Raw genomic sequence first — 13,179 nt, forward strand, 5'->3', positions numbered from 1 at the left:
GCAAAACCCGCTTTAGTCATGAAGGACACTTAATTTAGAAAGTAATATATTATAATCATCATGATCTACAATATACTAAATCTCTCTCCCGTATGAATACCAGTGTTAAAGTCTACAACAAACTTCTACATATACAGATTTTATCCCTTATTTTACATGTCATGGTCTCAGGGATCTAGGACGATTAAATGCTTGAGAAAGACATAATTTATATACGATCGTTGTCAGTGAAATTATATAAAAGTGATTCGCAACAATTATAATATAATTGATACTTTCTGTACAGGTATAAAGCATAGGTACTTATCAAAACCATTATTTTAGCTCCGTTTTTAATGATAAAACACAAACAATTTATTTCATCGTGACTAATCATAATTAATACTAAAATTTATAAACTCGTAATGATTTTCGTGTATGATTTTTTTTTCCCTCCAAATTTTATGTATTTTTTTGCTTTTATTTTTGTAATTGTGTCATTATTATGAAGTGATCGAGACCCTGGTGGTTTTGCTTTCAATTCGTGTCGCAAGTCATATCTTCACTTAAAAAAGGACTTTTAAAAGATGTATAAACATGTTCGGAGAATTACGAATTCTCAAGTTTGAATTGGTTAGTATACAGCTAAACAATTACCAGGTGTGAAATTACGGTCCACAAGCTCATCACACCTGGCACTGCACCACAGGTGTCCGTGATTTCTGGTGTTCTAATCAGCACACGCCGTGAGTTCAAGCGTTTGGTTTCTGTGCACTTCAAAGGAGTTCCGAAAACATGGTTTTACAGGTTGTTTGTACATAAATTGAGCTTGAATTTTATTAAGGATTGCGTTTATACTATAGGGAATACATTTTGTTGAAATCAAACACATTATTTTTGGAATTCAGTGAGTTTCGTTTTCTATACAAACGAATAAAAAATCATATCTCAAACGTTTGTCTATAGAATAATTAACCTAAATTACCTCATTCATATATGTACCCATGATGTTGAAATTTACTCTATGAATCTTGTCTGGGAGTTACTGAGCTTTCATGGACACGTTTTATCAATTGCGGACAATTACCCAAAAATCACAAATAACGGTATAATTTCTGTTTTGGCTAATAAAAAAAACCCAAAATGATCAGCATTTATTTCACATCTTGAATGAATTGCATTTTAAACTTGTGTTACTAGAAGTATTATAACCGAAATCAATACTGGTACATGTGTATGTAACAAGCCTGTCATGCCCCCATAATAAAGGCTATATGATGTAAGTCATTATAAACGGCCGGTTATTCAAATGTCATACATGTTACAACGACCCGTTAAAATAAAAAAAAATATGAATAAAATATTTTAATATAAATGTTATATACGACCTGTTATAATAGAAAATAGGTAAGATGATACACGCTGTATTTGGCCCGTTATAATAGAAAATTAGTAAGATGTTACATGTTGTGTATGGCTCGTTATGAGAGAAAATTAGTGAGATGCTACATGTTATATATGGCACCGTTTAAAAAGAAAGTTATATGTCCCTGGTTTCGGTAGCACTTGTTATTAACTAATTCACAAATATAACTCAGAGACTTTATTCAGCACTTTCCTTTTTTTTTGTCTTATTCGCATTAATTACAGGCACGTGTTCACGTTTGTTTCTATATATTTCCTATATGGCGGCTCCGATCGTGTTCAACCTGTGACGTCACAGGTCAGAGGTCACCAAAACGAGGTATTCGGCTTTGGGCTTCAGGTGTGTTTTCGAGAAAAATCACAATTACTCGGAAATGGGTCGGCCGATTTTGATGCGGTTTTCTGCATTCTTGTTTATTAATCAATACCAATAACATATTAAAATGTAATTTTTCATTCAGGGTACACTTTAACATATTGAAATGAAAATTATTCGTTCAAAATGCATCCCACAGTATTACTGTATTAACCCAAGTATTCATAAAATGAGAGGTCTAATATCTATATGTCATACATGCAATTACTGAGGGTTTATGTCCCTGTTGTAAACCTATATTATATTACCTAGCAGGAGCTTGATTATCAAAAGGGGAACGATTAAGGAATGAGCATGAAAGGACAATGATAAGATGAAGGAGCGTGCAAACGTAGTTAGTTTGTTCTAGGCAGATATTATGTTATTGTGTGTAAATCAAATATTTTTGTTAGACATAAATTCATTTTTGTATAATTATCTGTATTCCTTTCACTTTCTCTCTTTAGTCTTCCTTTCTAATTTGTCAATCGTAAAATTAATGTAAATGTCCATTGTTTGTGTCACATTGTTGTAAAAATGTTTGGAGGAGGGGGCTTTAATAAGTTGTATAACTTCTGCCCAATCCTCATGCCTACATTTGAAGCAATAAAAATATGTTTTAAAAAAAAAAACACCTATATTTGCTTGTATATTTAGGTAAATTACATTTTTACTTTATACATGATTCCAACAAGGAATATGTAAGAAAACATATTTAAATATCTTGCATTTCTATAGCAAGTTTGCCTAAATTGTCTTATTATTTAGAAACAGAACTAATGGAATCCCTATGATGTCGCACACATCGCTCGGCGACTCTCATCAGGCAGAACGTTTATCATTTGTTGACCATTCAGTGTACAGTGGACCCGCGATAATCCGGACGCCGATAGTCCGGAAAACTCGCAGTCCGGACGGAAATGCACGGGAACGGATTTCCGTAACGTTATTTGTACTCACCAGTCAGGAAATTCGGATTCCTATTCTGGAAGCCCATTTTGGGAACGGAACGTACTTTTCATTAGTAAATTTCCCGCAATAATCCGGACGATTTTTTCACCACGAGGAGAAAAAATCTCGGAGCAAGTCACACGTGTCGACAGCTGTACACAGACTATTGCTTGACACTGTGCGTAGTCATAGTGACCGCTGCCAGGTCATAGCCCCGGGTGTTTACCTGTGTTACAAAGTGTAACTTTTGTTTTTATAACGGTACATTACTTTTTCTCTACGACCTTTTTAAACTTTACAGTATTAAAGGATTTTATAGTATAGCCTGGTCTTGCTTTTATGAACTTGACGTACAATATCTCTTATAGTTATTTTACAGACGGCAACTTTTATAGGAACACATATTGCTATTTCGTAATTAGCAAGAATTTACGCACAAACATACAGTACGTGATACCATAATTAATCAATCTCAAATACATGTAATAAATTTATGATGGGTAATTAACATCATGAACACTTGTATTGGGTAAACACGGATATCGGCTTTGTAACACCGTTACGTGAAACGACGACTCATTGAAAGAAAGATGCACGTTATTAATTACATACACATTTACGTATTAAGCAGTGATCACAAGAACTGGGTTGATTACACACAAATTAGTCAATAGTCGTATGATACTTAATTAAGCGTCACATTGTTAAGTTAATACGGGTTCAATAATTATCGGACTTCTTCGGTAGTTCTCGCTGGTGTAGCGTACTTTTAGATACAATATATAGCTTGGGGTTTCTGGTACGTAAAAATCATAAAAAAACATGGACTGATGGTAAGTTGTAAAATCCGGGTCTTTTATTTAAGGTATTTAACGTTTGTAATTTCTACTTGTTTGTGAACCTCCGGGACGTGACACATGTGTGGTGTTTGTAGGACACATATGCCCGCTATAAATAAAACAACTTTCACTTTACATGTTCTTTTAAAAACAAAGTTTATTTTTTACTTTCTACAAAAGAAATCAAAAATCATATCAGAAACATAAGTATATTTATTGTTAAAAAGTCTGACAATTAGACGTGTTTATGAAACGTCCCGGATTGTATGTAATCAAGGGAGATAACTCTTACACGACAATTTTTTTGACCTGGTAGACGAAATTCGGCAGTCCGGAAAACTCGTAATCCGGACGGTTTGGACTGGGAACGAAGGTGTTCGGATTATCGAGGGTCCACTGTACATCACAAGTTTGAATACAAACGTTTGATTCACGGTATCGGAGACATATGACATATCTGACGGTATTATAAAGATGAACGTGTTTTTGATAATATCAATATAATTGTGCATGTACATTTTTGTATGTGTATATGTATTTAGTGAAAATATTCTATTGTTCTGTGTAGGGGGGGTGGGGGGGGGGGATCATATGTATAAATATGTGTAGGTTATTTTCGAATCCCATGAGATCCAAATTGTACATAATATGTATATATCTAACCCGTACTCCACTTTGTGTTTGTATTTCTGTTATATATACCAATACAGCTGACCCGCTAAATCTGGACGCCGATAGTCCGTAAAACTCACAATCCCGACGGAAATGTCGGGGAACGAATTTCCGTAACGTTATATTTGTACTCACAAGTCCGGAAGTTCTGATTCCGAATCCGGAGCTCCATATCGGAAACGAAATGTTAGTTAAGTAAAATTCCAGCAGTAATCCGGACGTTTTTCTCATCACATAGATAAAAAGTCTGAGTTGGTCACCCGTGTCGACAGGTGAACAGGTAGTAGATCGCGGTCGCTTGACACACAGAGTAGTCATAGCAACCGCTGCGAGATCTTAGCCCCCGGCATTAACCCGTACAATTTAGTTTTTGTAACGGTACCTTGGTTTTCTATACAGCGATCGAATCAATTAAAGGATTATAGACCGGTCTTTTTTTGTTTAAAATGTTTATTCAATTCAATCCTTACGACTTATAAGCATGCTGAAAATGACAGAATACAATTCTTTATCTTCACTATTTTTAAAATGCAATTTAACGAAAGATAGACAGCATCAATATACAATGTAATGACGATACAGATGTTATGACATTTCTGAGCGGTAATATCGAATGAATGAGTGGTGTGTGGAGTATACAATAGTGTAGTCATATTGCAAACATAGAAACTGATAAGAGTGAAAACAAAAACAGCTAATTCAGGCGATATCTAGAACGTGCTGTAAAACACAATTTCAAATTCTCTGATATCAATATATGTTATTCCGAAGTTAGCACGTACGAATCCATAAAGCTATATAGGATTATCACTGATCATATATAAGGAAAGAATATCTTTAATAACACGAAACGTTTTATCAAATTTCAAATTCTTTATTGACTTTAGGCCATACGGCCCATAAGTACATATTATAAACATATTATTATTATCAGGTGTTTCACAAATTGAATTAAAAACATCGGCTTGGAACGACGACGCTTTGCTGATAATACTACTGATAAACCGTAAGGTTTAAAGTAATAAATGAATTGAATTGAATTGAAAGATTTTATTATATAACACAGTTGTTTTCTTTATGTCAAACGTAAGACATGATAGTTCAACACATCTTTTTTTTTTTACAAATCTTCTATTTCATGTTTGATTCATAATGACTATACTGGTCACACTATACACAACAAAATATGCACAGAGAAGTCGGTTTCAACATGTTACATGAAATGCATACATATTATACCCTCGGCGTCATTATAAATGTATGGATAATAAAAAACAGTTCAATATTCAGTAAGAAACATCTATAGAATATCGGAGACACTATATAGGATTTATAGTTTAGTTGTTTTTCTATATCTCATCAGAGACTTGTATATCACAAATCTCTAATCTCATCGATGTGATACATACAGTTTCAAATTTTCTTATTAGTAAGCTTGTATATATTAGAGCTCGGATAGTGTAACCCATTGCTAATTACAATATTCCTCTATATTTAACCAGGGACGTATATAGTGGCTATATAGGTCTCTGATGCAGGCATCTGTTCCAAAGAAGATGTACTTAGAGGTTCGGCAAATAACAAAAATGTTGATACCCGACAATAAACGTAAAAGATAACGTTTGTACCTTCGAAGTCTTATATTGTAGGACTAATATACTTGTCATGTTAAATACAGAACCAGCTTATAGTTCATCCCAAAAAGGGGGCGGGGATTTACCTGTGCTCTCGCCTAAGGTAGGAAGCCAACCAGCAGGTTCAATTTAGAAATGCCCCAGGCCTTGTAATCAACAACTGTCCGGGTGTCCTTGTGAAGTGGATGACAAGAGGTTTTCGATACAATATTCTTTCTTTTATTAATACAATACAATACAAAATATTTTATTAACGTGTCACGTGTCAATATTACAGATATATAAAATACAGTAGAAGTCATAAAAACTTTACAAGTTGCATTAAAATTATATTCACATCCAGACTTATGAGACACAATATAGTAAAAAGTTCTGTTAAATATAGGTAAAACAGGATCTTCTGCGATACATCAGATAGAGTGAAGAAGCTAAAATAGGCTGAAGATCATCACTTGTCATAAGATAATGAAATTGTTCATATGGGTTTAATTCTAAAAAGTTTGGACAATAATTGCTTGCTTCACTAAATAAAATTCGCCTAATATCTGAATAAAACTCACAGTCAATTAAAAAATGGCGCTCGTCTTCTACTAATCCTGACTGACATAAAATACATTTCCTCTCATGTAATGCTAAGGGAGGACGAGAATACCGGCCTGTCTCTATTTTCAATTTCAAATTACCACAACGGAACTTGGCTAACGTTTGCCTATGCTTAAAATTTACAACAGTATATATATATGATTCTGGGGTAAAAACAGATTTAAACGTACGGTAAGTACGCAACTTAATCGTTTATTGATACAAAATTTGCCTCAATTGAATAACAATAAATATGTAATAGTCGTATTGTGAATGTAATACTTTTATTTTTTCAGGTGTCTTATGATATTGATGTACATGCAGCACATTTAATGAAAATTTAACTGGAACAATCTGCAAAAAAAGTCAATGTATCGTATGTGATATCAGAAATATAGATATACATCATGTGATATACATAATGTATGTATCTTATCGTGTATGTATCGCATATTTATAGCTTGAACACTTAATTCGAGTTGGTACCGACACCGTATAGGTGATTATGGTAGGACCGCTTCACGGCTGAGCGCTCCCAAGTCGAGGCTAGCCGCGGGACTCGATGGTCACGGATGGCTGCTGTCCAGGTAAAGTAGTCTACGGCTGGCAGTGCTGGTATTGCCGCGCGACAGAACCGCCCGAGGCGAATCTCGCAATATTCGTCATGACGTTTAATATTAGGCGATTTTCACGAAAACTGGATTGCTCCGTCAATACTAGATTCGAGGAGCAGAATTAGCGTCAGTGGAGAACAAAATAGACCCTGTCGGACATTTCTAGACTGTCGGGGAAACTTTTAGATAGTCATGAAATAAATAGTGTAAAGTTCATGATTTCTAGATAGCTCGATAGAATTAGACGGTGGTCATGTTAAATTGGATATGATTCACAGAACTAGCTTTGACCGTCGAAAATTAGCCATGAAAATTCATAATTAGATACGATGCTGAAAAAATGGACTGGGTTGGGTTAAATTAGATCTTTTTTGGTAAAATTGGTGAAAATTTCAGAATTAGTAGAAAATATGAAAAAACTAGTACATTCGTGTCTCCCAGTGTTACCTGTACATCATATTTAATGCCTTTAGGCCTACTTCCTGACATTGTCATGTCCTATGACCTATGACCTTACACCTGTATATCATATATAATGATAAGCCTCCCTCCAAACATTCTTATGGCCTGTGACCTATGACCTTACCTGTACATCATATTTAATGCCTTTAGGTCCGCCTCCTGACATTCTCATGTCCTTGCAGTAGGTCAACAAGAGGTCAACGGCTTTGTCTGACTTCTTCATGTTTAGGTAACACTGGGCTTCCCTAGGAGTAATTGATTCAAATATTAAACAGGGAAGTTTCTCTCAAATATCGGACTCACTTCAAATTTATTTTTATCACGGTTGTTTGACTAGAAATCATTTTTTATACATTTATTTATTACATTTTCTGAGAAACACTTATAACATTGCAGATGCTAATACCATCAGTAAAGTAACCCTTCTCACTGCAAGCATCTTCACCATGGCAAATCATATTTTAGATATACATGTACCATTTAATGTTTAAGAATAGTCAAATTTAATGTCTTGGTTAATACTCCAGATTTTAATGAAAAGTTTATATATGATGACATATCTCATCTCATCAACACATTTCTCACTAATTATTCCAAATGATCCAAGGTGGATATTATCTGTGCTGTAACAGGAAACACGATCCTACTGTAATAACAGACCTGAGAGCCAGTTCTTTACTGTTGTGGTTCTCTCTTGTTTTCTTGCACCATTTTAAGGCTTTCTTGGGTCGATCTGCCTTCAGATAGATATCAACTGAAATAAGTCAATACAGACATTAATCTTTATACACCAGTATATAATAGATACTAATGTAATCTTTATCTTAACATAAATACAGAGTCTGAGTAAGACTTAATGTAGGTGAATGTCCTTATTACATGTCTGTGTGTGTGTATTATATTTACCAAGACCTAGATGTGTGTGTGTATTATATTTACCAAGACCTAGATGTGTGTGTGTATTATATTTACCAAGACCTAGATGTGTGTGTGTATTATATTTACCAAAACCTAGGTGTGTATTATATTTACTAAGACCTAGGTGTGTGTATTATATTTACCAAGACCTAGGTGTGTGTATTATATTTACCAAGACCTAGGTGTGTGTATTATATTTACCAAGACCTAGGTGTGTGTATTATATTTACCAAGACCGAGGTGAGCTTCCATGTTGCCTGGGTGTATTATATTTACCAAGACCTAGGTGAGCTTCCATGTTGCCTGGGTCTATCTTGGTGACTTCGTCCAGTGTCCTGGCGGCTTGTTGTAAGTTCCCTTTGGTTATAAACTGGACAGCTAACTGCATTAGTCCATCTGCCTTACTGTTAGGTTTCCTTTCCTTTGTAGGAGGGGCCTGTTTCTCACTGTCTTCTGTAAAGTAGATTGAAATCATTCTAAATCAATCAGAAATGTTGTTGCCAAAATCTCTAAACCATGGGTCAGAGGCAACTCGTGTACAAAATACAGGAATACAGTACATGTACGGTGTACATTATGTATATGTGAGTGATAAACATGTACAGTTTATATGTGAGTGATAAACATGTACAGTTTATATGTGAGTGATAAACATGTACAGTTTATATGTGAGTGATAAACATGTACGGTGTATATGTGAGTGATAAAGATGTACGGTGTGTATGTGAGTGATAAACATGTACGGTGTGTATGTGAGTGATAAACATGTACGGTGTATATGTGAGTGATAAAGATGTACGGTGTGTATGTGAGTGATAAACATGTACGGTGTGTATGTGAGTGATAAACATGTACGGTGTATATGTGAGTGATAAACATGTACGGTGTGTATGTGAGTGATAAACATGTACGGTGTGTATGTGAGTGATAAACATGTACAGTTTATATGTGAGTGATAAACATGTACGGTTTATATGTGAGTGATAAACATGTACGGTGTGTATGTGAGTGATAAACATGTACGGTGTATATGTGAATGATAAACATGTACGGTGTATATGTGAGTGATAAACATGTACGGTGTGTATGTGAGTGATAAACATGTACGGTTTATATGTGAGTGATAAACATGTACGGTGTGTATGTGAGTGATAAACATGTACGGTGTGTATGTGAGTGATAAACATGTACGGTTTATATGTGAGTGATAAACATGTACGGTGTGTATGTGAGTGATAAACATGTACGGTGTGTATGTGAGTGATAAACATGGAGGCCTCTGTGGCATTGATATGACAATAGTTTACCTTTAGCAACTTTAGTGTCAGCACTTTTCGGCTCTTTAACATCAGCAGTTTTCTGGGTATCTAAATACATAATAAACATTATAAACAAAAAACATTTGGGGATAGGTAATATTTCTTTGTGTTAGAAAGAATAATTAAGTCAACGTAGATCTTTGAGAGGTACTGAAAATATACTATATCCTGTGATATAAAGATAACAATAACTGAACTGTTTAGGGGTACAGACAGGGCAAGTCTAGGTAGGATCTGAGAATAAGACACATCCCTGTACAATGAGGTCTGATGCCACTCTTACCAGATCTGGTTGTTGTACGTTGGTGAACAGTAAGAAACAAGTCGTCTTTATCCTTTACTTTTCTCTTTACTTCCCAATTCAGGTCTAAAACTTTATGGCTGAAAAAACAAGTAATGATTATAAATAATAATACACCATAATCATAATTAATTGATGTATACAATGTACAGCAGCAGTACATGGTAAGATATCAATTAACACTATCTACCTACATATCCTACTGTATTTATTCAGTGAAGTTAGCATGCTTATCAACTCCTTTCAATTTCTTTTGGTGACGGAGACACTAAATTTCAAGACTTTGATAAGTATATAGTTACAGACCTCCTGGACCCTCTTTACAAATGAAAACCTACAAACGATGCATGTTTAAGCTTCTTTTTATGTTGAACAATTGGTTTTAAAAAAATTCTATTGACAATTATTCAAATGAAAAATTTACTGGTATATCGATCCTGTCTAGATATATAGGGCAAAAAATTGGGAGTCTCAGTCTTTAATAGTGACTAGTGAAGGTTGGCAAGCATGAAGTTTCTAGTGATATCAACTTTGTAAATCGCCTACACATGTAATGAGTTGTCTCCCAGTTTCCGTGTATCCTTATTTTGACTACAACACATACAGCCTTGATAACAGATATAGATTAATGATGAGTTGTTGTCTCCCAGTTTCTGTTTATCCTTATTTCGACTACAACACATACAGCCTTGATAACAGATATAGATCAATGATTTGCCCGGTTTTAGACTGGTTTATTAATTATACGTCACCTTTTCTTCACTTCCACATCAACATTGTCTGTTAATGCTGCTGGTAGTTTCTTCCTCAACTCTTTAACAAACATCTGAAAATCATAAATTAAGGGACATATCATTACAAATTAACATACTCCCCGGATGTTACCATGTCAAAATGACATATCATTACAAATTAACATACTCCCCGGATGTTACTGTGTTAAAATGATAAAGGGAATAGTTACACACATATAATGTGATTACTCAAGCCCTGCCATTAACTTATAAAGTTGACGAGAATCCTGGTCCTTTACATGACTTTGCCATGACAATGACATTCATACCACCGTAACTGCAAAGGTTATGACATTCATTCACTCCTGGACCACTGATATCACAATTATAATAACATTCATTCACGCCACTGTAACTGGCTGACCACCTCACGCCACTGTAACTGGCTGACCACCTCTCGCCACTGTAACTGGCTGACCACCTCACGCCACTGTAACTGGCTGAACACCTCACCATGGCAATGTCCTCCACTGTTCCTTTGTAGCCATCCTGACATCTGACCACCATGGTGAACCCATGGTCATTGGAATGTACGTAAAACTTCATTTTGACTGAAATATGATATAAAATGTTATTATTAATTTTTATACATGTAGTTATAGGGATGAACCTACAACTGAGAAGGTACATGTATTTGTAGTGGATGGGTGATAATAAATGTCTTGATTAGAACGACAAAACTGCTGGGTTCAACTTCAGACATTTATTATTAGATGTAGAAACTAACAAAAATAAATTTACATGTATCGTGCATTAATGCAGGTACAAATTTAGTTAACACTCCATGATCACACACTTCCTTAATTACACACATACAAAGAAACCTTGCCAATATAGTACTCATGTACATGCAGGTAAAACATAACATGATCATTTCATACTATTTGCAGAGACACAACAGTTTATAACTATAGTTAATTAATAATAGTAATATAAACAGATAATTACAGATACATATTATTAATTAAAGCATTATATATGCAAGACCCTATTACATACAGTTTTACTCTTGCTGGTCAAACATGCAACTTCACAACAATTAAAAGGATATATCTCCTTGATAAGTATATGACCTGCATTTTCAGTAATGAACCATTTATAACCACCTAAGCATGGCTACCCCCACACCTGATTACACAAGTAAAATACTACTATAGAGTAACAGGCCTGGACTAAATACAGGTGAGGTCAGCCTAAATGGTTAAGAGAATCCATCGATGGAGCTTGGAGGTCTCTATATGACCCAGTAACCAGTTTGTTGCATTTTCCTCTCCTATAACACTTAACACCCCCTCTCCTATAACACTTAACACCCAACTAAATAGTTTGCATAAATATGAAAAGTGGTATAGGGTCTAGCTTGTGTGTCCTTAGGGTCAAAAACTTATTGAAGAATGGAGAAATATTAATAAATAGAGCTAAACAAGGGGGGGGGGGGGGGGGGGGGGGGGGGTAGAGCCAACGCCGGTCCTCAAGGTAAGTAGGATCCAACAGTAGTTGGTTCGCTGGAGAACGGATACCGCGAGGTATGCAGGGAGTCACTCAGTAGTTACAATAACGTAGACATAAGGAAGGAGTGTAGCTCAACATTCAAGGCGCTGACGAGCCGTAACTGGCGAAACCGGTCGGCAAGTAATTAAAGTTTAATCATTTACCTAAAGTTTTGAAGCTGTTGAATGTTGAGCTACACTCCTTCCTTATGTCTTCGTTAATAAATAGAGGAATTGGACCGATTGAGTTGACTGCCAGTGGCAAGGTACATTACATTATATAACAGCTCAAATGGTCAGAGCTTCTGCCTAGTTTAATTGGAGGCCCAGAGTGGAATCCCATTACACTTCCTCATTTACAATATGTAAATATATGTACCTGGTAGGCCCTATAGAACATTTCTCTTAATTAATTTATATCTCATTTGATAGCTAGAGCAACACAACTAGTGCAATGTTCAAGGTAATCTGAGGCAGAGGTCTCTGGTTTATATGAGGAAAATTAATTAATCATACTAATTATGGAAATATATCCCCGACACCGCCTGACATATAAAAATCTTTCTGGCTATTATTTTATCAAAGACTGTCTCTGATGTGTTCCAGTACCCGATCAGTAGGCCAATACGTCAGCTGTTTTGCCTAATATTGACATTTACCTTGTTACAATGTATCCAATAGGCTAGTATATAAAATCATACATCGAATCCTTCACAAAACCAGTCAAGATTTACAGTATTGCTTAGGTTATTTAGCTAGTTTCACTTCAACATGACAACACATGTGTTTGGTTTACATCTAGGATGATTCACACCTCTTCCGGTTTGATTACGACTGAATTTGC

At 35.2% G+C, this 13,179-nt stretch overlaps 1 protein-coding gene across 1 annotated transcript in view; it reads right to left on the reverse strand.

The window, feature by feature from the left end:
- LOC117345025 overlaps positions 1 to 13,144 on the reverse strand; it is a gene marked incomplete in the record, with an annotated part of 39,588 nt that extends 26,444 nt beyond the window's left edge. The window contains 8 exon segments of the mRNA XM_033907954.1: positions 7,638 to 7,758; positions 8,174 to 8,267; positions 8,708 to 8,884; positions 9,739 to 9,798; positions 10,034 to 10,131; positions 10,804 to 10,877; positions 11,299 to 11,396; positions 12,995 to 13,144. Coding sequence (XP_033763845.1) covers positions 7,638 to 7,758; positions 8,174 to 8,267; positions 8,708 to 8,884; positions 9,739 to 9,798; positions 10,034 to 10,131; positions 10,804 to 10,877; positions 11,299 to 11,391 — 717 coding nt within the window.
- Between the last annotated feature and the right edge of the window lie 35 nt (positions 13,145 to 13,179).

Source organism: Pecten maximus, chromosome 2, assembly GCF_902652985.1.
Source record: "Pecten maximus chromosome 2, xPecMax1.1, whole genome shotgun sequence".
In the NCBI taxonomy this organism is placed as follows: domain Eukaryota; kingdom Metazoa; phylum Mollusca; class Bivalvia; order Pectinida; family Pectinidae; genus Pecten; species Pecten maximus.